The sequence below is a fragment of the Lissotriton vulgaris genome, chromosome 11, assembly GCF_964263255.1.
Source record: "Lissotriton vulgaris chromosome 11, aLisVul1.2, whole genome shotgun sequence".
Taxonomy (NCBI): domain Eukaryota; kingdom Metazoa; phylum Chordata; class Amphibia; order Caudata; family Salamandridae; genus Lissotriton; species Lissotriton vulgaris.
Window position 1 is genome coordinate 1,111,867,532 of NC_141699.1, and position 23,432 is coordinate 1,111,890,963.

The window sequence follows — 23,432 nt, forward strand, 5'->3', positions numbered from 1 at the left end:
CCTGAGGGTCCACCAAGCCCACTCAGGAGGGCCATAACTGTTCAGAAATGTAAATATTAGCAACAGAAAGTGTATATAAATGAAGAAGCAAAATTTCGAATTGGAAACTGAGAACTTCTCTCTGTCAAAAGATTTAAAATTGGAGGTTCAAAGTTAAGTTTGTATCCTCAGATTGGTTCATGGAAGCAGTGTTAGAGCTTCAAACAGAATCTAGTAAGGACGATGAGTGTCCGAAATGTAATTTAGAAAAGTTCTACCCTTGCCAATTAAAAGTATATTTTTTTCTTTATATTGGTTTGTGAATTAAATAAATATTTAATAATTTGAGAATTTATTTGATGAATGTTTATTTCTCTATTTTCTGGGTATTTTGCGGTTCAAATCATTGAAATGCTTGAGCTGAGGTCCCTGACTTCCAGTATTGACTCATTCAGGTGCCCTGGATTCCAATAATGGATCAGTGGGGATCCCTGGGTTGCAGTATTAAGTGGTGGCCCACAGAAGTCCAAAGGTTAAGAACCACTGACTTAGACCAAGACAGGGTTTTGTCACCACTCAGGTGATGGAAGCCCTGCCTCCCCTAGACCACACAACCCACCTACCAGATAAGAGACTGGTAAGGATTGTTTGCCAAAAGTACATAAGCTGAATATCCCTTCGTTCCTGTCAGCATGGCTGGGTGATCTGCATTTTTTTTGTTTGTCAAAAACCAAACCTAAAAGTGGAGTTCCATTTTTGAAAAACAAGAATCCAATTCAATTTCTAGGCAGATCTAAGGGAGTGTTCTACCTTGAGTAATTGATATGTCTGTTTTTACCATAAAATATGTTAATCCCTGAAAATGGTCCAGTTTTCAGAAGATGTTCCGATTCACCCCTGGGTCCTCTCTCTCTTGGGGACCACTCTTCGGGTCCATGGTGAGCTGTCACTCCTTGATCTTCCTGGACGGCCGACTGCAGGGGGACCCTCTGGACCTGAAGATGTTTGAAGCCACCGGCTGGGTGAGTTCTAGCTTCTGCTATGAAGGGAGAAAGACATGACTGACCAGGGTTCATTGTCACTCACCCATGGCAGAGGACAGGCCTATCATCGCCATGTGTGCATAAGGGAGACTTGAAATAATTTTTTCAGATTCCGAATTTGTTTTTTTCTTGTTTTGCCACTTGTTTACTTTTCAACTCCCCAGTCTGCTTTTCTATCAGACTTCTTCTTTTACTCTCTTTTTCTAACACTCTATATTTTTGTCACATGTGCTGAGTTTGGAATCTTGTTGCAGGTTAGAGGCCTCGAAGTTCAGTTTTGAAAAATTTGCATAAAGTTGATGCCTCTTCAGAACACCGCACTATTTGGCATCATTACAAGATTGCCTTACATTGACATGCTTTTCTACTGTTGCCGGGGGCATCTTTAAACCTGATGGTGGGGGTAGAGATGGCCATAATGTGCAGGATCATGAGATTACCCTTGAGTGTCTCCTGAGAAATGAGGAATTAGGCACCAAGTGTAGGGATCCCCCAAGTGGGAAAGGGTTTCTTTTACTAATTTTTATTTTTTAGATCATCTTTATTGAGATTTTTGTTTTATACTGTACAGTAGGCATGTTAATCCATACAAGTGTTTAAACGGCATTAGTACAGGTACAGTACATCATCTTACCACAGTTACAATTGTACATGCTTGATGGCTTGACAGCACAGGCTTACGTAACGCAACAAACAAGTTGAAGTGTGAGCCTTGAGGAAACTTCGTGTCATGCAGTGTGCAGTAGTGATGTGCAGACTGACCTACAGCGCTTTGAGACATTGGGGGGCCCTGCACTAATGGAGTCTTGGCCATATGATGGGGAAAGTAATGATAAAAGAGGAGGGGAGGAGGGAGAAGGGGCCATACTACCCCCGATCAACTATACTATTCTGTTTGGTTAGCCCGAGGTGGTGACGCTGTCCATCGTTCCTTTGAAGGGGGGATAGTAGGTCGTCCCACTCGGATGTGATGGGGTATTCCCCCAATCCACATGCTTCTTCAAGATGGAGCGCAGTGGATTCTGCCCCCTTTAATAGTCGCTGCCTGCCAATTTGCTGTGCCGGGATTGTGTTAGCATTCCAGTGTATTGCAATAACTCGCCGTGTCAGGTGGTCTATGAAACTCAACTGACCCTGTCCAGTGGTGGGCTTTTGGTAGGACTGGGTGTTTTCAAACATTATACTCCGCAGCAGTGATCCTGTCTGCCGAGCTCTTTAAGTCACCATCCCAGAAACTTGTGAAGAACAAAGGGTGCAGGTCTAAGTCCGCTTTGGACAACCTTTGAAACCTGATGAATATCACACCATAGCCAACAAAACCATGCCCTGGACAGCTGTAACACACAGAGGTCATTCCTTGCATCATGAAGGATGTTCTATCCTGGGAAAACTCATGGATTAGTGAGACCAGTTCTTCAGTTCTGGAGCTCATGACATTCAGATACACTGTGGTACAGAATCAATTGTCTTCCAGTTACCTGACTTAAACCAGCAGTGTTGCACCTCAACACCCACACTTTACTTGCACTCTTGTTGGACACTCGCAGATGCCACATTGAAGAATAATTGATCGGTGTGTGCTGTGTTTTGCTGTTACTGCTGAACAAGAGTGGACGCTGAGTCAACACTGGTCTAAGAGCCTCATTTACTCTACATATGGAGTAGAGTGTGCCTGCTGAATTTACTCCACAGAAGTAGCCTGAAGGTGGAGAAAATGTGGATGATGGATTCTATTCCATATTTAGAGTTTTCACCAGAAAATAGAGAATTTTCAGTTTGCTCCAAGCTCTAAATGAGGCCCAAAATTCCTTGCTACTGTGAATGTAGACTGCGGCAGGAATAAGGGCACCTTACCACACGCTGGCACAATGTGTGCCATGAACACTTCTGTTCCGACGTTGCACAAGAATCTGTTATTCTTTATCTTGATTTGCTCTCCTCCCTTCAGGTCCCTCTCTGTGGCACTCACACAGAGAGGACCTCATGACCTGCCATCAAGTGACCCATCAAAGCACGCGTGACCCAGTGAAGTGTGATCCTATTACTATCAGTGTCAGTGTATCAATTACTTTCATCATGATGGCTCTTGAATCCTCCATGGTCACCTGTCTGTTGACGAACCTTCTCCCGATCATGGTTCTATGATCATGCCACTGGCATACTGCACCATGCAAACTCTGATGCTTTGATTGAAAGGTGATTTTCCATTTATTTTTTTATTGCATTACTTCAATAAATATAACTATAGATGAGTATCTGTCATCAATGGCTGGTTTTCCACAGAATGATACAAGGTAACCTCCGCCAGAGAGTGAAGCAATGTCTGTCATTTGCTAGAAACTCTTACATTATTATCTGGAGTCTGTTCCCTTCTCTCTACTCATAGGCACTGGTGGCACATGTAGGCTTCCATGTGCTCTTTCTTTATGTATTAGTTATTATTTTTCAATCAATATGGTACTTGTTCTTGTGCTTAGATGCTCTTCACTGGCAGTGTGCATGTTATCAATCACGTCCATGATGGACCCTGAACCTGTTCTAAATGTCTGTTTCAATTCCAGGTGATTGAAGATGGTGGGGCAGAGAGTGGTGGGGATGGTGCTTCGTCGCAGTGCATGGTCGTCAGGCCAGGACCCTCTGCCCAGGTTGTAAGTCCCTTTGTCCATGGCGTTGATGGTTGACATCTCAATAACAAGCTCTTGGCCAGTTCGTGCTGCCTGTCCTGGCAAATGTCACCATGCTCTTTAAATGTCAGCATGTGACCTATGTGATTCATCAACTTACCTTGCAAGGGAGACCAGGAGATGTTTACGCTCTGATTTAAATAACTTTTGACTGGGACAAAAAGTGATTGGCACACGGGTGACGTGAGTGGCACACGGGTGACGTGAGTGGCACACGGGTGATGTGAGTGGCGCACGGGTGGCATGAGTTGCACAGGTGATGTGAGTTTCACACAGGTGAGGTGAGTCACACACAGATGTGGAAAATGACACAGATGTGAGTCGCATGCAGGTGACATGAGTGGCACACATGATGTGAGTGGCACATAGAAGACGTGTTAGGGACACAGGTGAAATGGGTGGTGCACAGATGACATCAGAGGCACACAGATGGGGTGAGTGGCACACAGATGAGTGAGTGGCACACAGATGAGTGAGTGGCACACAGATGAGTGAGTGGCACACATGATTTGAGGTGAGTGGTGCACATATAATGTGAGTGGCACGCAGATGAGGTGAGTGGCACGCAGATGAGGTGAGTGGCACACAGAGGAGGTGAGTGGCACACAAATGAGGTGAGTGGCCTGCAGATGAGGTGAGTGGCATGCAGATGCGGTGAGTGTCACGGAGATGAAGTGAGTGGCACACAGGTGACGTAAGTGGTACACATGAGGTGAGGTGAGTGGCACACATAATGTGAGTGGCACATAAATGACGTAAGTAACAAATAGGTGATGTAAGTGACACACAGATGACGTGAGTGGCACACAGCTGTAGTTAGTGGTACATAGATGAGGTCAGTGGCACACAGGTGATTTGGCAAGCAAGTGAATTGAGTGTCACGCAGGTGACTTTGGCACACTGGTGACGTGAGTGGCACGCAGGTGACTTGAGTGGCACACAGGTGATGTGAGTGGCACACAGGTGACGTGAGTGGCACACAGGCGATTTGGCAAGCAAGTGAATTGAGTGGCACGCAGGTGATGTGAGTGGCACACTGGTGACTTGAGTGGCACACTGGTGACTTGAGTGGCACGCAGGTGACTTGAGTGGCACGTAGGTGACTTGAGTGGCACGCAGGTGATGTGAGTGGCACGCAGGTGACGTGAGTGGCACGCAGGTGATGTGAGTGGCATGCAGGTGACGTGAGTGGCACGCAGGTGACGTGAGTGGCACACAGGTGACGTGAGTGGCACACAGGTGACGTGAGTGGCATGCAGGTGACGTGAGTGGCACGCAGGTGACGTGAGTGGCACACAGGTGATGTGAGTGGCATGCAGGTGACTTGAGTGGCACGCAGGTGACATGAGTGGCACGCAGGTGACGGTACTGGCACACAGGTGACTTGAGAGGCATGCAGATGAGGTGACACGCTTATCTGCAATATGATTTTTGTTTCTTTCTAGAAAGCATCAGAGGGCATCGCTGTTGTGTTTCAGTATCCGTTCTCCTCCGCACTTCAGAGGATGACTGTGGTGGCACAGGTCATTGGTGAGGGCGCGTGCTCTGTTTACATGAAGGGAGCTCCAGAGATGGTGGCCAGTTTTTGTAAACCTGAAACAGGTGAGAAAATAGTATTTGTGCTCGTGTGTGATCATTGAGATTTCAGAGCTTTTTTCAGGCTTCTTCCTCATAGTGTTTTTTTGACTGCCACTTTCTACATCTGTTATGTTAGCTTATCTTGCAGGCATCCCTTGACCCTGTAAATTACAAAACCCTCCTACATGGAGTCAGTCTGTGGTCATTGTCTCACAAGATACCCTTATAATTGGTTAACACCCTCGCTTTATAACCATAACCAGAGTAAGAACTTCTCACCAAGTGGTTCAGTCATCTGCAGAGCTCCACAGGGTTCCCCATCTTTCATACTCTAGAACCCTGTTTACTATTCACATGCCCAAGGACAAGTCCACCTGAGGTGTCTGCCACTCCTCTGTCTCTCACATTCAAGATAATCACTGGATGGACTGTGATGCAAGCAGACCAAGCTTGTTGGGTGAAGCATACCAAGCCAGTTTGAGGCTGCAGACCTTTGATTTGCAAAATCACAGGGTTTGCGACAGGAAAACAGGGCTGCACCATGTACTGAACTCCTGTGCATGTCAAAAAATCTGTTCTGACTCAAATGGGGGTTTTGGAAATCCTAACAAATCAAAACATGTTGTGACTCGCAGTGGAATATTTTAATTGTTTGCAACAACAATTGCAGGTGCAAATCATTGAACAGTTACAGACACCTCAGACACACTGGTAATTGGTCTGGAAATGGGAATCTTGTCTGTGAGTCTCAGGAAGACCACTCCAGGGCTGTCAAAATCTGTTCCAAAAGGGAAAAATGGTTAAAGCTAGCCCTGTCACTTTAGGTTAAAAAAAAACAATTTCTGGTACATGCTCTTAAGGTTTTTAATGTTTGATTTCCCTCGACCTCTTGTTCGGTGTACAATTTATTCTCTTTTCCAAATTACATTTTGGGAACAAAGTGGAAGGTACATTTTTAAATTATTTTCTAAATATGTCAGTGTATTTCTGTAAGCAAACAACCTAACAAACCTATGGGTCTATCATCTGAGCAGCTTGTCAGGAAATTAACTTCTTTCTCAGCAACAGATAGATATGCTGAAAAGAATTAAGTGTTTTAACTCAGGCCCTCCCCAATTTGTGTGTTATAATAGTGTATTTCTGTACACATAATTTGCCTGGAATTGAGTCTTACAGAGTGTGTTTAATTAAAATGGGGGTCATACAATTAGTAAGACGCTCTTCGTTAATTAGGCGCAGCAATTAACAGTGTACTGGAGATGACTGTTTTGAGGTGGATACAATACTTAACCCTTGAAATTAGTCTTGGCACAATTTAGCTCCCATCCCAGGTCCAAGCTGTCTTGTAAACCTTTTCATCATCCATTAAGAGAATGACCTTGACAAACAACTTCTTCTGAAATATTGACCCTGTACATTTTCTCAGTCTTATTAATTAATTCAGGATACTTCTCAGCCAAAACAATTCAATCCTATTTGTATTTTTAGTGAACCATGAACTATGTGGATTTATTTTTAATCCTAGAACAAATAGACAAGGCTACAGGTTCCTTAATCAAAATTACACAAGGACAAGTACTTTAATGACATGTGCCCTCTATGTAGATTGGGAGCCATGACCTCAATCAATTTATATTTCTTTGCCAAGCTCTGCATCGATGATTTTTAAAAATAAGGTTTTGTTATTCAGCAAGTGAAAAATGCAAAAACAAGCTCTTTTATGCCTTTAGTCCAAAAACACTGACGGACGCACAAACATTTTTTTTATTGTTTATTTGGTTTTTAAATTTGGAAAATATTTAAAATATATTTTACAGAAATGCTCTTGTGAGGCTTGTTGTCTGTTTTATTCCAGTTTTATCAAACTAATAAATTAATAGATTGCTTTAGGGGACACTGGCTGCTTTTTGTAATAAGAAATGCAACAATGCTAGTCTGCTGCCTCTTGCAGCCCGCCATCCTGCTGCCTCTTGCAGCCCGCCATCCTTCTGCCTCTTGCAGCCCGCCATCCTTCTGCCTCTTGCAGCCCGCCATCCTTCTGCCTCTTGCAGCCCGCCATCCTGCTGCCTCTTGCAGCCCGCCATCCTGCTGCTGCCTGCCATCCTGCTGCCTCTTGCAGCCCGCCATCCTTCTGCCTCTTGCAGCCCGCCATCCTTCTGCCTCTTGCAGCCCGCCATCCTGCTGCCTCTTGCAGCCCGCCATCCTGCTGCTGCCTGCCATCCTGCTGCCTCTTGCAGCCCGCCATCCTGCTGCCTCTTGCAGCCCGCCATCCTGCTGCCTCTTGCAGCCCGCCATCCTGCTGCCTCTTGCAGCCCGCCATCCTTCTGCCTCTTGCAGCCCGCCATCCTTCTGCCTCTTGCAGCCCGCCATCCTTCTGCCTCTTGCAGCCCGCCATCCTGCTGCCTCTTGCAGCCCGCTATCCTGCTGCTGCCTGCCATCCTGCTGCCTCTTGCAGCCCGCCATCCTGCTGCCTCTTGCAGCCCGCCATCCTGCTGCCTCTTGCAGCCCGCCATCCTGCTGCCTCTTGCAGCCCGCCATCCTGCTGCCTCTTGCAGCCCGCCATCCTGCTGCCTCTTGCAGCCCGCCATCCTGCTGCCTCTTGCAGCCCGCCATCCTGCTGCCTCTTGCAGCCCGCCATCCTGCTGCCTCTTGCAGCCCGCCATCCTGCTGCCTCTTGCAGCCCGCCATCCTGCTGCCTCTTGCAGCCCTCCATCCTGCTGCCTCTTGCAGCCCGCCATCCTGCTGCCTCTTGCAGCCCGCTATCCTGCTGCTACCCCCCATCCTGCTGTCTTTTGTAGTCTACCATCCTGCTATCTTCTCCAGGCTCCCATCCTGCTGTCTTCTGCAGTCTGCTACCCTGCTGTCTTCTGAAGTCCACTATCCTGCTGTCTCTTGCAGTCTGCTATCCTGCTGTCTCTTGCAGTCTGCTATCTTGCTGTCTCTTGCAGTTTTCCATCGTGCATTCATAGCCCTTCTCATTCACAGGTGGTCACAAATTGTGACCTGCTTAACTAATATTCCATAGGAAGCTTATTTTGCGGACTCCTGCAAATGTAGTTTGCAGTGAGACCTTTGGTCGCATAGCAAACCCTTTCACACATCAGTGTCTGTGGAAACTGCATCTCCTAGTTTATGATGGGTCTTAGTACAATAAATCCATTGCCTTCTCCCATAAAGGAAAGTTCATGTCTCATCACAGAGCCCCTGGAGGGAGGACAGCCTGGCAAGATTGAATTAATAAAGTTCAGATTCTCAGTCTGAGACCAGGAAGTTTTATTAAATTATGACTGCATATTGTTTTTAAAGTGTGTTTGCAAATATATTACTTTTTGTAACAAACATTATTAACATTGCATGTATAATTTCTGAAGAGTTACTTAATCTGATTCATGAAAATGTTGACTTAAATTCAAACGTAGTTTTGTACTATAGGACAATCTATTTTAGCCCATAGAGTGAACCTGCTTTTGTATCCTGGTACTGCAGAGGCTAGCCTGTGCAAACATGAGTAATATCTAGGTTTTTAAACTTGTCAAACGATTTCCTTTGGCATGGTGCTGATCCATTTTTGCATACAGTAGTTCAGGGCTATAGTGGCAGACGTGAAATAATGCTTTTAAAGCCACTCATATGGGTGATGTAAACATCACAATGCAATGCACATGAGCCATATACCTTTAATGTCAGTGGTGCAGTCCGAGAACCGCATAACTGTGGCCTTACTTCAAAGGTAAGTAAAGCCAATTGGGGTTAGCCAACATACCACTATCTTGTTAATCAGAGTATATGCACTGGAACTGCTTAGTCGTGCATACACTGCACAAAGTGGCCAATCAAAACCAGTTCCAGGAAAGCATAAAATCTGGAAAGACCAAGGGAACAATACGTTCTCTAAAACAAATAACCATAAACAGTCTGCTAGAATCATAATCTACTCTTGTCAAGCATCCAACTTCCTGAATTAAGTGTTCTCTAGTTTTGACCAACTGCTCAACACTCACTAAACTATTGCCAACACTAGACTGCTTCTTCAGAAAAATACTGTACATGGACGTTAAAGCTGGCATTGACATCCATGGATGTTAATTCTAAACAAAGATCCCCGAGTCCGAACCTTAGGAGATTTCAGAGAAGCAACATTTCATCTGACTTGATGGTACCCACAAGAAATTATTTATCTGGCTTTAAATACATCAGCATAACTATAGGAGAAAAATTAACATGTCCCTCTCTAACTTCAGATAGCTTTAGTTTTTGCATATCAAACTTAGAGCTTTTTATCACGTTGCCCCCCTCAGAGTCCATTAGGCTATTAGGCTACCTAAATAAGCTGTCACCTCAGATCCAAGAACCCCATTAGGCTTCGTAAAATAAATATAAAACAATTGCATGAGTCGCAATTATGCTTGGAAAAAAAATACATTTTGTATGTGGAGTTTTTCATAGCATTCTGCCAAAGTTGCAAAGATTTAAACATTTCTCCAAACGGAACTGGCAGAAGAGTTTTCTTGCAAAAGCATGATACTGCTGCTAAAATGGTTTTTTCCATCTTTATTTGCAAAACGAACTTTTTTTGTTGTTTTCTCATAATTTAAACTTTTGAAGTTTCGAAGAAAGCTTCACAATGTTTGAGGAGATTTAGAAACAGTTCAAGCATTCCTATTAATTAAAGTGGTCCTGCAAAACTTTAAAAATAATGTAATAAGTGGAATGACGTTTACAAAGTAAAAGTTCACTGGAAGCTATAAAATAATTAACCCTACAATAAATGTGAGTTATTAGGGTTTTTGGTGTTCAAAGGTAACATTTCTATCTGTGAGGTCTTCCCTATGCAGGCTCCATTTATCGGCATGCACAGCACATGATAATGGTGACCTCAGTAGGGTTTCAGAGTGCATTTATTCATTCATAACTTCCACTGGTGGAAACTTAGAAAAAAATACTGGTGTGAACACTCCCTTTCCCCATACTTCACATCCTTAAATTGGATGCACGTGGCACAGACTGGGACAGAGACAGCGACTACAGAAAAATGTACTATCCTGAGTGCAGGAGCAAGAATTGGCAGTTCACACCAGCCCTGGGATATGGTGTATCAATGAAACCAGAGCTGCAGTTTGAAAGCACACTTCTGTCTTTCACCGTAAACAGATCTGGCATCATGGTTAGAAGTGACTGAGAGCTCTCTACTGGCACGTACAGTGTATGACTGCACCACCAGTGGGGGATGTCAAAAGTCTCTGAAGACCCCTGCCCTCCTCTCAAGGGTTGTCCTTAGATGGCATAATGAAGGCGTTCCACTGATAGCCGGTCCGCCCTGCACCGACTTCCGTAATTTAGAGCGGGTACAAGGGCAAAGGCCATGCCCCGTTGCAGATGAAGGAAGACCCTATTGGGTCTTTACACCAATATGATCCACATTACAGAAGGGGTCAAACAAGTGATGGCGCATCTTCCTTTAATATCAAAGTGCACCAAGGCGTGAAAAATGGACGCAAACACCTGGTGAGCTACTGCTGCACTTTATGTAGTATGACCCCTGATGTAACATTAGTGACGTTCAAAAAGCTGCTTTTCTCCTGGTGTTGCTACTTTGGTTTATGTATAACCTTTTGAACACTAACCTATTTTTTGATTTGGAAGTCTTGTAAAAATTTCAAAATTAATCCTTTCTTTCCTGACTTTAAAATTCATGTGGTTCTTTGTCTTCTTGTCTTTCTCGCTCCAATAGTACCTTCTACCTTTACAAAAGAACTTGAGCTTTACACATTTCAAGGTTTCAGAGTAATCGGCCTGGCGTACAAGGCAATTGAAGTTGGCAGTCATGATGACTTCGACAGCATGCCAAGGTATGTTGTTTTGTAACACTCATGTAGATTTGCTGGTTATTTCTCACAACTCTGTATGAAAATCACGGATACATCAAACCCACATTAGAAACATTCTGCTGGCTACCTACAGAGCTGATGTAGTCAAATTAGGCAATCTCATCAATTATAAATTATATTTTTAATCACAGATTGAAATCATTTATCAATGATAAACTAAATTATCCACGACAAACTATAGTTTCGATATTTGGGACACTTGCCTGAGTGAAGTTAGTTGGTGCAGGACTACAGAGCCTAGATATCCTTGGTACTGTAGTGGGCGAAGAGCCCTGCTGAAGCACGTATAGCACATCTTGTCAACCCGTGGTGCGGGACACTTGTCTGAGTGAAGGGACCTGGGCATCAATGAAATGTATTGACTGTAGTTTCAATGATGATAGTATATATCCTACACTATACTATCAATGACAAACTATAGTATTAAGAACATTGTAATATTCAATGATACATTCTACCATCAGTGACATACTATAGTATTCTTGATAAACAGTAGTGTTCATGACAAACTACACCATCAATGACGGACTTTAGTAAAGATGACAAAATGGAATATTGATGAATAACTACAGTATAAGTAATAAGCTACACTATCAATGGCATACTTTACAATATGTAATAAACTTTAGAATAAATGTTACTCTACTATCAATGACAAACTATATCATCAATGATACATTATACAATCAGTGAAAGACTATAGCATTAATGATAAACTATGGTAATAATGATAGACTAAACTATCAACAACAAGCCAAAATCGATGACAAGCTATAATGTAGATCACAAACTATACCATAAACGATAACACATTGGTATCAATGATAAATTATACTATTAATGACAGACCCCAGTATCGATGATAAATGATATCTATGAAAACCAACACTATCAATGACAAACTGTAGTATCAATGACATTATACATTATCAACAATACATTATCCCATCTTTGACAGACAATAGTATTGATAATAAACAACAGTATCAATGACAAACTGCACCATCAAAGATGGACATTAGTAAAGATGACAAAATGTAATATTTATGATAAACTACAGTTTCAATGACACTGTAGAATACATTTCAAACTACACAATCAATGACAAACTATAGTATTAATGACATTATACATTATCAGTTATACATTATACCATCAGTGACAGACTATAGTAGTGATAATAGACAAAAGTGTCAATGACAAACTTCACCATCAATGAAGGACATTAGTAAAGATGAAAAAATATAATATCGATGACAAACTGCACTATCAGTGATAAACTACACTGTCAATGACATACTTTGCTATCAGTAATAAACTATAGAATACATGATAAAGTATACTGTCAATGAAAAATGATGATTCCGTGAAGAATATAGTAATGATGATAAACTATGGTATCAATGTTAGACTATGGTATCACGACAATCTATAAATTGGATTACAAACTATACCATAAATGATAAACTATGGTATCAATGATAAATCAAATTCAGTGACAGACTGTAGTATCACTTATAAATGATAATATCTATAATGAACTACACTATCAATGACAAACTATAGTGTTAATGACATTATACAGCATCAGTGATACATTTTACCATCATTGACAGACTACAGTAGGATAATAATCAATAGTAGCAATTACAAACTACACCATCAAAAACAGACATTACTAAAGATTACAAAATATAACATTGATGATAAACTAAAGTATCAATGACCGACTGTTGTATACATTTCAAAGTAACCTATCCGTGATAAACTCCACTACCTATGGCATACTATGCTATCAGTAATAAACTGTAGACTAAATTATAAATTATGCCATTATTGAAAGACTATAGTATTGATGATAAAGTATGGTATACATGGTAGACTATAGTATGAATGACAAGCTATATTTTAGATTACAAACAATAACATCAATGATAAACTATGGTATCTACAATATACTACACTATCAACGATGAGTTATAATCAATAACAAGCTATAATATAGGTTACCAACTTGACCATCAATGATAAACCATAGTATCCATGATAAATGTTACCATCAATGACACACTGCAACATCAGTGATAAATGATAGTATCTATGATAAACTACACTATCCGTGACGAATGATAGTATTATTGATATTATGCATTATCAATGATACATTATACTATCAGTGAGAGACTATAGTATCGATGGTAAGAAATAGTGTCAATGACAAACTTCACAATCAATGATGGGCATTTGTAAAGATGACAAAGTATTATATTTATTTTAAATTACAGTATCAATGAGACTGTACTATAATTTTCAAACTACCCTATCAGTGATATAGTACACTATCAATGACATACTGTGCCGTTAGTAATAAACTATAGAATAAATCATAAACTACATTATCAATAAAATACTGTGCTATTAGTAACAAACTATAGATTAAATGATGAATTACACTAACTGACATACTATGCTATCAGTAATAAACTATAGCATAAATTATAAACTACAATATCAATTACATAATATGTTATTAGTAATAAAAATATAGAATAAATGATAAACTACACTATCAATGTCAAACTTTACCATCAGTGATAAATGATGCAATGAGGGAAAGACTATAGTATTGATGATAAACTATGGTATCAATGAGACTGTAATTTATATTATAGCTTGTCATTGATACTACAAACTATACCATGAATGATAAACGATGGTATCAGTCAGAAAACATACTATCAATGACAGACTCTAGTGTCAATGATAAATGGTAATATCTATGATTACACTACCAATGATAGACTCTAGTATTATTGACATAATACATTATCAATGATACATAATTCCATCATTGACAGAATATAGTATCGATATTAAACAATAGTATCAATGACAAAGTACACCATTAAGGATGGATATAAGTAATGGTGACAAAATATAATATGGATGTTAAACTACAGTATCAATGACCGACTGTAGTATACATTTCAGACTACACTATTAGTGATAAACTACACCATCAATGACATACAAGGCTATCAGTAACAAACTATAGAGTAAATGGTAAACTATACTATCAGTGACAAACTATACCATCAATGATAAATTATGCCATCAGTGATAGACTATAGTATTGTTGATAAACTATGGCATCAATGTAGACCATAGTATAAACAACAAGCTATAATTACATAATATACACATAGAAGTTGTATTTGTAAAGCGCATGTTCACTCTGAAAGGCCTCTTGATGCTGAAAAACAGATGTTTATTGTTACCCAACTTAATGGTGCTCATTTTATCGACCTCAGAAGGATGAAAGGCTGAGTAAACCCACTGGGATTTGAACCTGTGATAATGAGGTCAAACGCAGGCCTCCTACAGTGGACTCATTAGTCCACTGAGCCACCAGACCCAGCTCATAATCAACAAAAAGCTATAATATAGATTACAAACTAGACCATCAATGATGAACCATAGTATCCATGATCAATTTAACTATCAATGACCGACTGCAGTCTCAATGATAAATAATATTATCTATGGTAAACTACGCTATCAAATGAAAACTATAGTATTAATTACATATATTATCAATGATACATTATACTAACAACTAGAGACTATAGTATCAATGATAAACAATAGTGTCAATTACAAACTACAGCATCAATGACGGAAATTACTAAAGATGGAAAAATATAACACGGATGATAAACTACAGTATCAGTGACAGACTGAAGTATAAATTTCAAACTAGAATGTCCGTGACAAACTACACTATCAATGACATACAATGCTATCAGTAATAAACTATAGAAAAAATGATAAACTATACTATCAATTGCGAACTATACCATCAATGAAAAATGATGCTATCAGTGAAAGCATATACTAGTGATAATAATCTATGGTATCAATGAATGATTGTAGTATGAACGCCAAGCTATAATGTAGATTTCAAACTATAACATACACGATAAACTATGGTATAAGGGATACATTATAGTATCAATGAATGATGCTACTAAAAATTATAACAGATAATATTTATGATAAACTACACTAACAATGACAAACTATAGTATTTATGACAATAAGCATTATCAATGATACATTATACTATTGGTGGCAGACTCTAGTATCGATGGTAAACAATAGGGTCAATGACAAACTACACCATCAATGAAGCACATTAGTAAAGATGACAAAATATAATATTAATTATAAACTACAGTATAAATGTAGTATACATTTCAAACCATATTATCAGTGATAAACTACATGCTCAAAGTCAAACTATAGTATTAATGAAATTATGCATTATCAATAACACATTATACCATCAGTGAAAGACTGTAGTATTGATAATAAACAACAGTGTCAATGACAAAGTTCACCATCAATGACAGACATTAGTAAAGATGACAACATTTAATGTTGATGAATAACTACAGTATCAATGACCTACTATGTTATCAGCAAAACTTTGGAAGAAATTACCCTCTAGACCATCAGTGAGAACCACAGTATCCATGATAAATGCTACTATCAATGACAGACTGCAGTATCAATTATATAGGATAGTATCTATGATAAACTGCACTATTGGTGACAAATTATAGTATTAATAACATACATTATCAATTATACATTATACTATCAATGGCAGAATATAGTATCAATGGTAAACAATAGTGTCAATGGCAAACTACACAATCAATGATGGACATTTGTAAAGATTACAAAATATAATATTGATCATAAACTACAATATCAATGACAGATTGTACTATACCTTTCAAACTACATTATCAGTGATAAACTACTCTATCAATGACATACTATGGTATCAGTGATAAACTATACAATACATTATAAGCTACATTATCAATGACCTACTATGCTATTAGTAACACACTATGGAATAAATGATAAACTACACGAACAATGACAAACCACACTATCAGAAATAAACTATAGCATAAATGATAAACTACCATAACAATGACCTACTATGTTATCAGTAATACACTATAAAATAAATGATTATTCTACACCATCAATGTTGGACCTCAGTAAAAATAAATGATTGTATCAATGACAGACGTTAGTATCAATGATAAATGATAGTATTTTTGATAAACGCCACTATCAACGTCAAACTATTGAATTAATGACATTATGTCTTATCAATGATGCATTATACCAACATTGATAGACTATACTATCAATAATACTCAAAAGTGTCAATGAAAAGCTACACCATCCAAGACAGACATTAATAAAGATGACAAAATATAATATTGATGATAAACTAAAGTATCAATGGCAGACTGTAGTATAAATTTCAAACCACACCCAGTGATAAACTACACAATCAATGGCATACTATGCTATCAGTAATAAACTATAGAATAAATGATAAACTAAACTAACAATGGCATACTTTGCAATCAGATATAATATATAGAATATATGATAACCTAAACTAACAATGTCAAACTATGCTGTGAGTAATAAACTATAGAATACCATATAAACAACACTATCAATGACATACTATGCTATTGGTAATAAACTATAGAATAAATTATAAACTGCACTAACAATGACATACTATGCTATCAGAAATAAACTATAGAATAATTATAAACTACACCATCAATGACATACTACATTATCAGTAGTACACTATAGAATAAATGATAAACTACACTATCAATAACATACTATGCTATCAGTAATACACTATAGAATAAATTATAAACTACATGACTAATGACGGACCTCAGTAAAGATGACAAAATATAGTATTGATGATGAACAACAATAAGAATGATAGACCATAGTATCAATGATTAAAGATAGTATCTATGATAAACCACTCAATCAATGACAAACTATAGTATTAATGACATTATACATTATTAATTATACATTATACAACAGTGCGAGACTATCGTTTCGATGATAAACAATAGTGTCCATGACAATCTACAACAGCAATGACTGACCTTAGCAAAGATGGCAATGTATAATATTGATATATAAACTGAAGTATCAGTGATCGGCTGTAGTATAAATTTCAAACTACCCTATGAGTGATAAACTACACTCAGGGGCATACTATTCTCTCAATAATAAACTATAGATTAAATGATAAACGACACTATCAATGATATACTATGCTAGCAGTAATAAAATACAGAATAAATAATAAACTGTACTATTAATGACAAACTTTACCATCAATGATCAATTATGCTATTAGTGAAAGACTATAGTATCAATAACAAACTATAATATAGATAAGGCTCACTGTTTTCCGTTTTTACGGATTTTTACAGATAAATACAGACAGAAAAGAATGTGTATTCTGTCTGCATTTATTTTTAAAAGTAGATAAATACATAAAATTGTGCTGCTTTTAAGTGACCCTCCATGCTGTCTTTCACAAATTATAGCCTAACAGCTGAGCAGACAGACAGCATGGGAAATTTAAAAACAGAATGACATTTCTTTAAATAACTGCATGAGTTAATAAACAATATACATGTTAGTTTTTACAAGTAGATGTATTGTTATATAATATTTGGCAGCTTAAGTAGCTAAAACACGACAGACATCAAAGTATATGGGCGCGTCTATCAGTTAAATGTGGAAATGTACAGTTTTACAACTTCATTTATACGCAAAACACAAAATAAATATGGATAAATACAGATAAAATGACTGAAAGATAAATATAGATAAATACAGACTGGAATGTTAAAAACATAAATACCATAGAACCGGGAGCTCTAAATTTATATCCAAGATAAATTCTACTATAAATTACAGACTGTAGCATCAATGATAAATTACACTATTACCAACAATGGAAGAAAGAAAGAAAAGGAGTATTTTTGAGAAACACAAACTAGCATCTCCCCAGGTTATTCTGGTCCTGAGATAATGGCAGAAGAAAACTGATTTGAACCAAAAATTCTGGTGATTCAAAATCCAAACTTTCAAGGCTTTATGGAAAGTGTTATTCCAAGTCTCAGCTGTCAAAAATTAAAAGGATTGGCCACCCTGCCTTGCATGCTAAATGGATACGTCTTTAAGAGTGGGCAGCCAAGGTTTTAAGCTGGCAAGCAGGCGCTTTTTCGACACAGAGAGGTAAGAGAAAGGTTAGATTTGAATTAGTTGAAGATTTGTGGAAAATGCACAAGCATTTTAAAATGCCCATAGTTTGCACTGGTAAGCAGTGGCCTGCACACAGGTACAGAGAAATATGTTATTGAGTGTGCTGTATGGTTTTGAATGATCTGCTCATCCCTAAAGATATATTTGGGCAGGCCCAGGTCCACTGCAATTTCATAATCCAATCGGAACACAAGTAACGCTTGTAAATCAAATGTAGATGGTTCCATTTGCAATAGCACAAACACGTTTTGAGAGTCTGACTAGCTAATAAACAGGAAGAAAGCACAGCACTGCTTGTTCGTTTTCTGCAACGGAAATAAAACTAGTACAGAGCACTGTCTCTCACCCACCTGCGGGAGGCAGCTCTTCAAACGGACCTCCCAAGAAATTTAGGGACTCTGTGAAGAGCCTGGTATGGCACCTAGGGCATGCCTCATGTGGCAATGGAACTTTTAGCATGGATGAATGGCAGCTTAATAAGTCATTTTTTATTCATTTATATTAGAACTGATTGTTCCATATCTTCCTTGTATAATCAGTTGGTATGAATTATAATAGTTGTAGAGCATGATTAGAGAATTTGCAGGGGCATCATCCTAGCAAGAGGGGTGTTATAGTGGGGAATCCTATTCACAATGTAGTGCCATTGAAAGACAGCCCAGGAGTGGGCCCTGTCCCTCTGTGAAGGTAGCGCTGATCTACTTTGAGGCTCAAAAGCTAGCAAGCTGTGATGAGAAAGAAATAGAAGATGAGAGGGTCTCCAGGAGAGAGCTACCTTACAAATCATAGGCGAGATTCTAGGAATTGTGGATAGTGGTGCATCCTGTCTGCTTTTATGTGACTTGTTCGTGGCTTTCCATAACATTTCCTGAACTCTAAAACACAGCATGAGTTTTGATGACAAACTCATCGCTTGTAACAGATCAAAATTGCTAAAAAAACACTGTTCTTGTGACTGTGGAAGTTACTTAAGGGTCTGTCTCAGGCCATGCCCTCTTTACTCTATTGTACCACTGCACAACATCACCTAAGAGTATGCCATTTCCTATCGCCATTATGCAAATTATACCAAGCTATGTAAAAGGTTTACTCTCTCTGAAGAATTTCGCTTTACTGACTTTAACCCTTTCGAACATACAATCAGGGTTGGTTTCTCATCACCAAATCAATTGAAACATACCTGAATTTCTACTTATTTTTTCTAATTCTACTTCCATGCTGGTTCAAAAATGATATCTTAGAGGATGATTTAGCTCTTAGCGGTCTTTGTTCTGTCTGTCAAGGTGGCAGAGCACCCTGATGGACTGCAATATTTTGAGTTCACGGCTGACCCAGTGGTGATCTATGTTCAGAGCAGCCACTACCATGGCAAATCATATGCAGGCACTGAAAGTTTGGTGTGTGACCACTGTCTTAGGTGGCTTCATACCAAACCTTTTTGTTTTTAGAAACAGACTCCAAAAACCAAAAACAATAATGCCCACCACATCGAGGACATTTTCTCCTAAGATGTGAAGGTCATTATAATTTCATTCTGTTCGTGCAGGAGAGGGAAAAAGGACATCACTACGTCCATGCTAAATAGGATGGGTGGTCTAATATCCTTACTCTGTCAGCACCTACTAGGTTGGCAGTTGAATGAAGTTTCTGACAGGGAAGCGAGTGTGGGCACCACAGCTGGAAATCTTGACGGTCCTCTCAACTCAAAATAAAGAGGGTGTACAGCAGGTTTAGTAGGCAGGGTACTCTGTCAAATTTGTGATGGGGTATTTCATCCACCAAACTCTAATTCAGGCCCCTAGTAGTTTTCCCCTACCAATATCGAAAGTTCTCTTGCTGATTTATTCTTCACAAATGACTCAATCCTCAAGAATACATCAACCACATGACTGAAAATGTCAATTATTATCATAGAAACTTAGGGCTATATGTAGTCTGATGGGTGGTTTACCCTATTAAAAACTTGGCAGGTATTTCATCAAAGAGGTAGTCCAAGTCACGGTTATCCTGATATTAGAATAAGAGAATGCAATCCTCTCTTGTATCCTTAAAACTCATTCGGCCACATGCATCATTGCACCCGTTTGCGATTCCTAAATTGCGAAAATTAAGGAATCGCAATTTAGAAATCGCAAACTGCAATGCATGAACAATTTGCATTTATTTTTGCGATTCAGTATTTTTCCTTAATTGCGATTCACAATTTGTGAATCGCAATTAAGGAAAACTCTTCCCATTGATTCCTATGGGCCAAAAGGCCCATAGGAATGAATTGGAAGGCATTCACATTTTGCGAATTTCAAAATGCGATTCGCAAAATGTGAATGCAATTTCAAGAGTGCAGGGGGGTCCAAAGAACCCCTCCCTGCACCCCTGAAATGTAACTTTAAATGCAATTTACACACACACATGCCCCAAGGGCATGTGTGTGTGTAAATTAAAATTTTCAAAAATGCCATTTGTGCATATTTGAAAGTTTTCGGTAAATTATCATGAAGTTCAACTTCATGCTAATTTACCACTTCCAAATTGCGAATTCGAAATTAAAAAATAATCATGCATTGCATTTAAGAAATCTGAAATTGCGATTTCTTAAATGCAATCGCAATTTTAGAAATCGCAACATGGTTGTGATTCCTAAAATTGCGAAATGCATGATGCATTCCAAATTAGTCAATTGCATTCGCAAACGGCAGAAAATTGCGTTTCGCACCGTTTGCGAATGCATTTGACTTTGATGCATGTGGGCAATTGTGCCCTTCTCAATGCTTCCATTGATGAACCAGCTCATCCGATAGAAGGTATTGTCCTCTTTAACACATTGCCCTTTTCGTGCACCCTTTGAGCTGACTTACCTTTCATGGTCTGACCACATATAAACTTGACTGTTTAGTTTCCAACATACCAGTCAAGCACGTTACCTTGACAAGAAGCAGGAGCTCACAGATGGTTCTTGATCACTTTGCAACTTGTCAGCCTTACACATGAAATGTTAGTCTTCAACAAATAAGTACCTTGAAGTATCTTTTCTCGTGCGTTGCTCCAAAACTCTGGATATTTGTTTCACTTACTAGCCACTCTACTACATCACTTCCAGAACACAAAAAATCCCTAAAACAATCCCTTTTCAGTCGTCTCTCCCTTCCTTCATCGACAACGTGACAAGTCTGCTTGTGATACATTTGAGTTCCTTCAATGAGTGTTTCGATGCACAGCTCACTTTTATTATTTTTTATTATTTATTGCCAGACTATTTGAAGACCTGCGTTGCTCACAGGCCTTGTTCTTGCTATACATTAACAATAAATCAAATAAATGAGGATAGTGCCTCTGTGCTGACAAGTTGCTGAAGAGCCAGTGAGGTATGATGTCTGAGTTAGTGGGCATTGCCAGAAGGTTTGAGAAGGTGGAACAGTTATTCAATGTGAAGTCAATATTTATAGGGAGAATGAATTTGAAAGAAATACATGTGTTTTGCATCTGCAAGCCTGGCTCGGTGAGTTTGCTTAATTTTACCTAGTAGTAGGAGATTCACTCCTTTTTCCAGTGGTTTCAGAACAATAAAACATCATGCAATGCCACAACATCAGCTGACGCCACTGATCTGACTTCTTCTGTAGGAAATGCACATTTTGTTACACCAAACAGTGCAGGTATTACTCAACCTCGCTGATCCCAGAATAACCTTTGCAGTTGTTGACTTGATTAAAATAGATTCAGACTGTTTTGGTGATTTTCAGTTTCCTTTCTATTAGTAGTTGCTTTGTTTGTCCTGATGAGGTGCAAGTTGAGAGAAGAAACGTGTGTTGAAACTAGGGTCCTGACTTAGTCGATTCAATTTAAATAGGTGGCACCACAGATAATTCTTACTTTTGTAATATGATGTGAAAGAGAAACATATGAACACCAGGGTCTGTATTATGGTCTTTCCAAAATGGTGGTATTTGTAACTCTCACAGTCACAAAAGTTCAAGCACTCGCTCATGAATATGTGTAGAGACCATAAATAGATTAGCATACCAAGGATCACGAGAATGTATGCATACCCTCTGCATAGTTTAGGATTTACACCTCACACAACAATAAACCATTAAAACGTGTGTTAAGCGTAAGACCTTATACTGTTCATGTGCCCATGCTTTATAGTGATAGTCCTGTACTACTTCAGGTGTTATTCTGTGGATGTGTCCTTTCTTAATAGCATTAGTCCTGTACTACTAAGGTGTACACCGACCTTTGTTTGTGTCTGATACTATAGTCTGTGTGAGGGATCCATAGGTGAGGCTGAGACGCTCCAACTCCCCCCGCAAGTTTGTCCACAAACTGTCTGCCACCTCCTCAGTAGAATGTAGTTGGCATGTCTGCTGAGAGCCTTCATGCTGGGGCAGCCTTGGCACTACAGGGGGGGCTAAGAAAATGGCTCCTCTCAAAATAAGAACACCTTTCTGTCATTTTTCGGGCACCAAAAGGTTCTTAGAGAAGACTAAACTAAAGGTACTTTTTCAATGGGCCGGCATATTGTCAGTGTCACTTGCAATCTGGGGTAAAACAGATTTTTCATTTCAATATTTTTGTGTTCACCATTAGGGAAAATGTGGAAGCAGACTTATTATTCCTTGGTTTATTGATCTTGGAAAATCGCCTGAAACCAGAGAGCCAGCCTGTCCTGAAGGAGCTGAGGGCTGCCAACCTGCGGACTGTAATGATCACGGGTATTGTTGTTTGTTATTATGTATGTATTTATAAATATATATATATAGATAGATATAGGTTTGTTAATTGTTATTATGTATGTGTTTATATAGGTAGGTTTGACTGTATTTGTGTGCATGTATGTGTATGAAAGTGCATGTATGTACGCATATCTGTGTGCATTAGTGTATTTTTGTTTGTGTATGTATGTATATTTCTGTATGTATGAATGTATGTATTGTGGTCCCTCAACAATTAATGGGAGAGATAGCTTTTATTGATTTCTTACTTCACTGTGAAGTAGTGTTCTTTACAGGGGTGTGTGGTTAAATCTTTGAATTATTATTATTACTACTACTATTATTTTATATACAATG

At 38.9% G+C, this 23,432-nt stretch overlaps 1 protein-coding gene across 1 annotated transcript in view; it reads left to right on the forward strand.

Annotated features, from left to right (window-relative positions):
• Nucleotides 1-23,432, forward strand: part of LOC147684264 (putative cation-transporting ATPase 13A4) — a 164,019-nt gene that overhangs the window by 91,517 nt on the left and 49,070 nt on the right. The window contains exons 14-18 of the mRNA XM_086944658.1: nt 851-1,001; nt 3,584-3,670; nt 5,152-5,308; nt 11,016-11,133; nt 22,951-23,075. Of these exons, the coding sequence (XP_086800784.1) occupies nt 851-1,001; nt 3,584-3,670; nt 5,152-5,308; nt 11,016-11,133; nt 22,951-23,075 (638 nt within the window). The remainder of the gene's footprint in view (nt 1-850; nt 1,002-3,583; nt 3,671-5,151; nt 5,309-11,015; nt 11,134-22,950; nt 23,076-23,432) is intronic.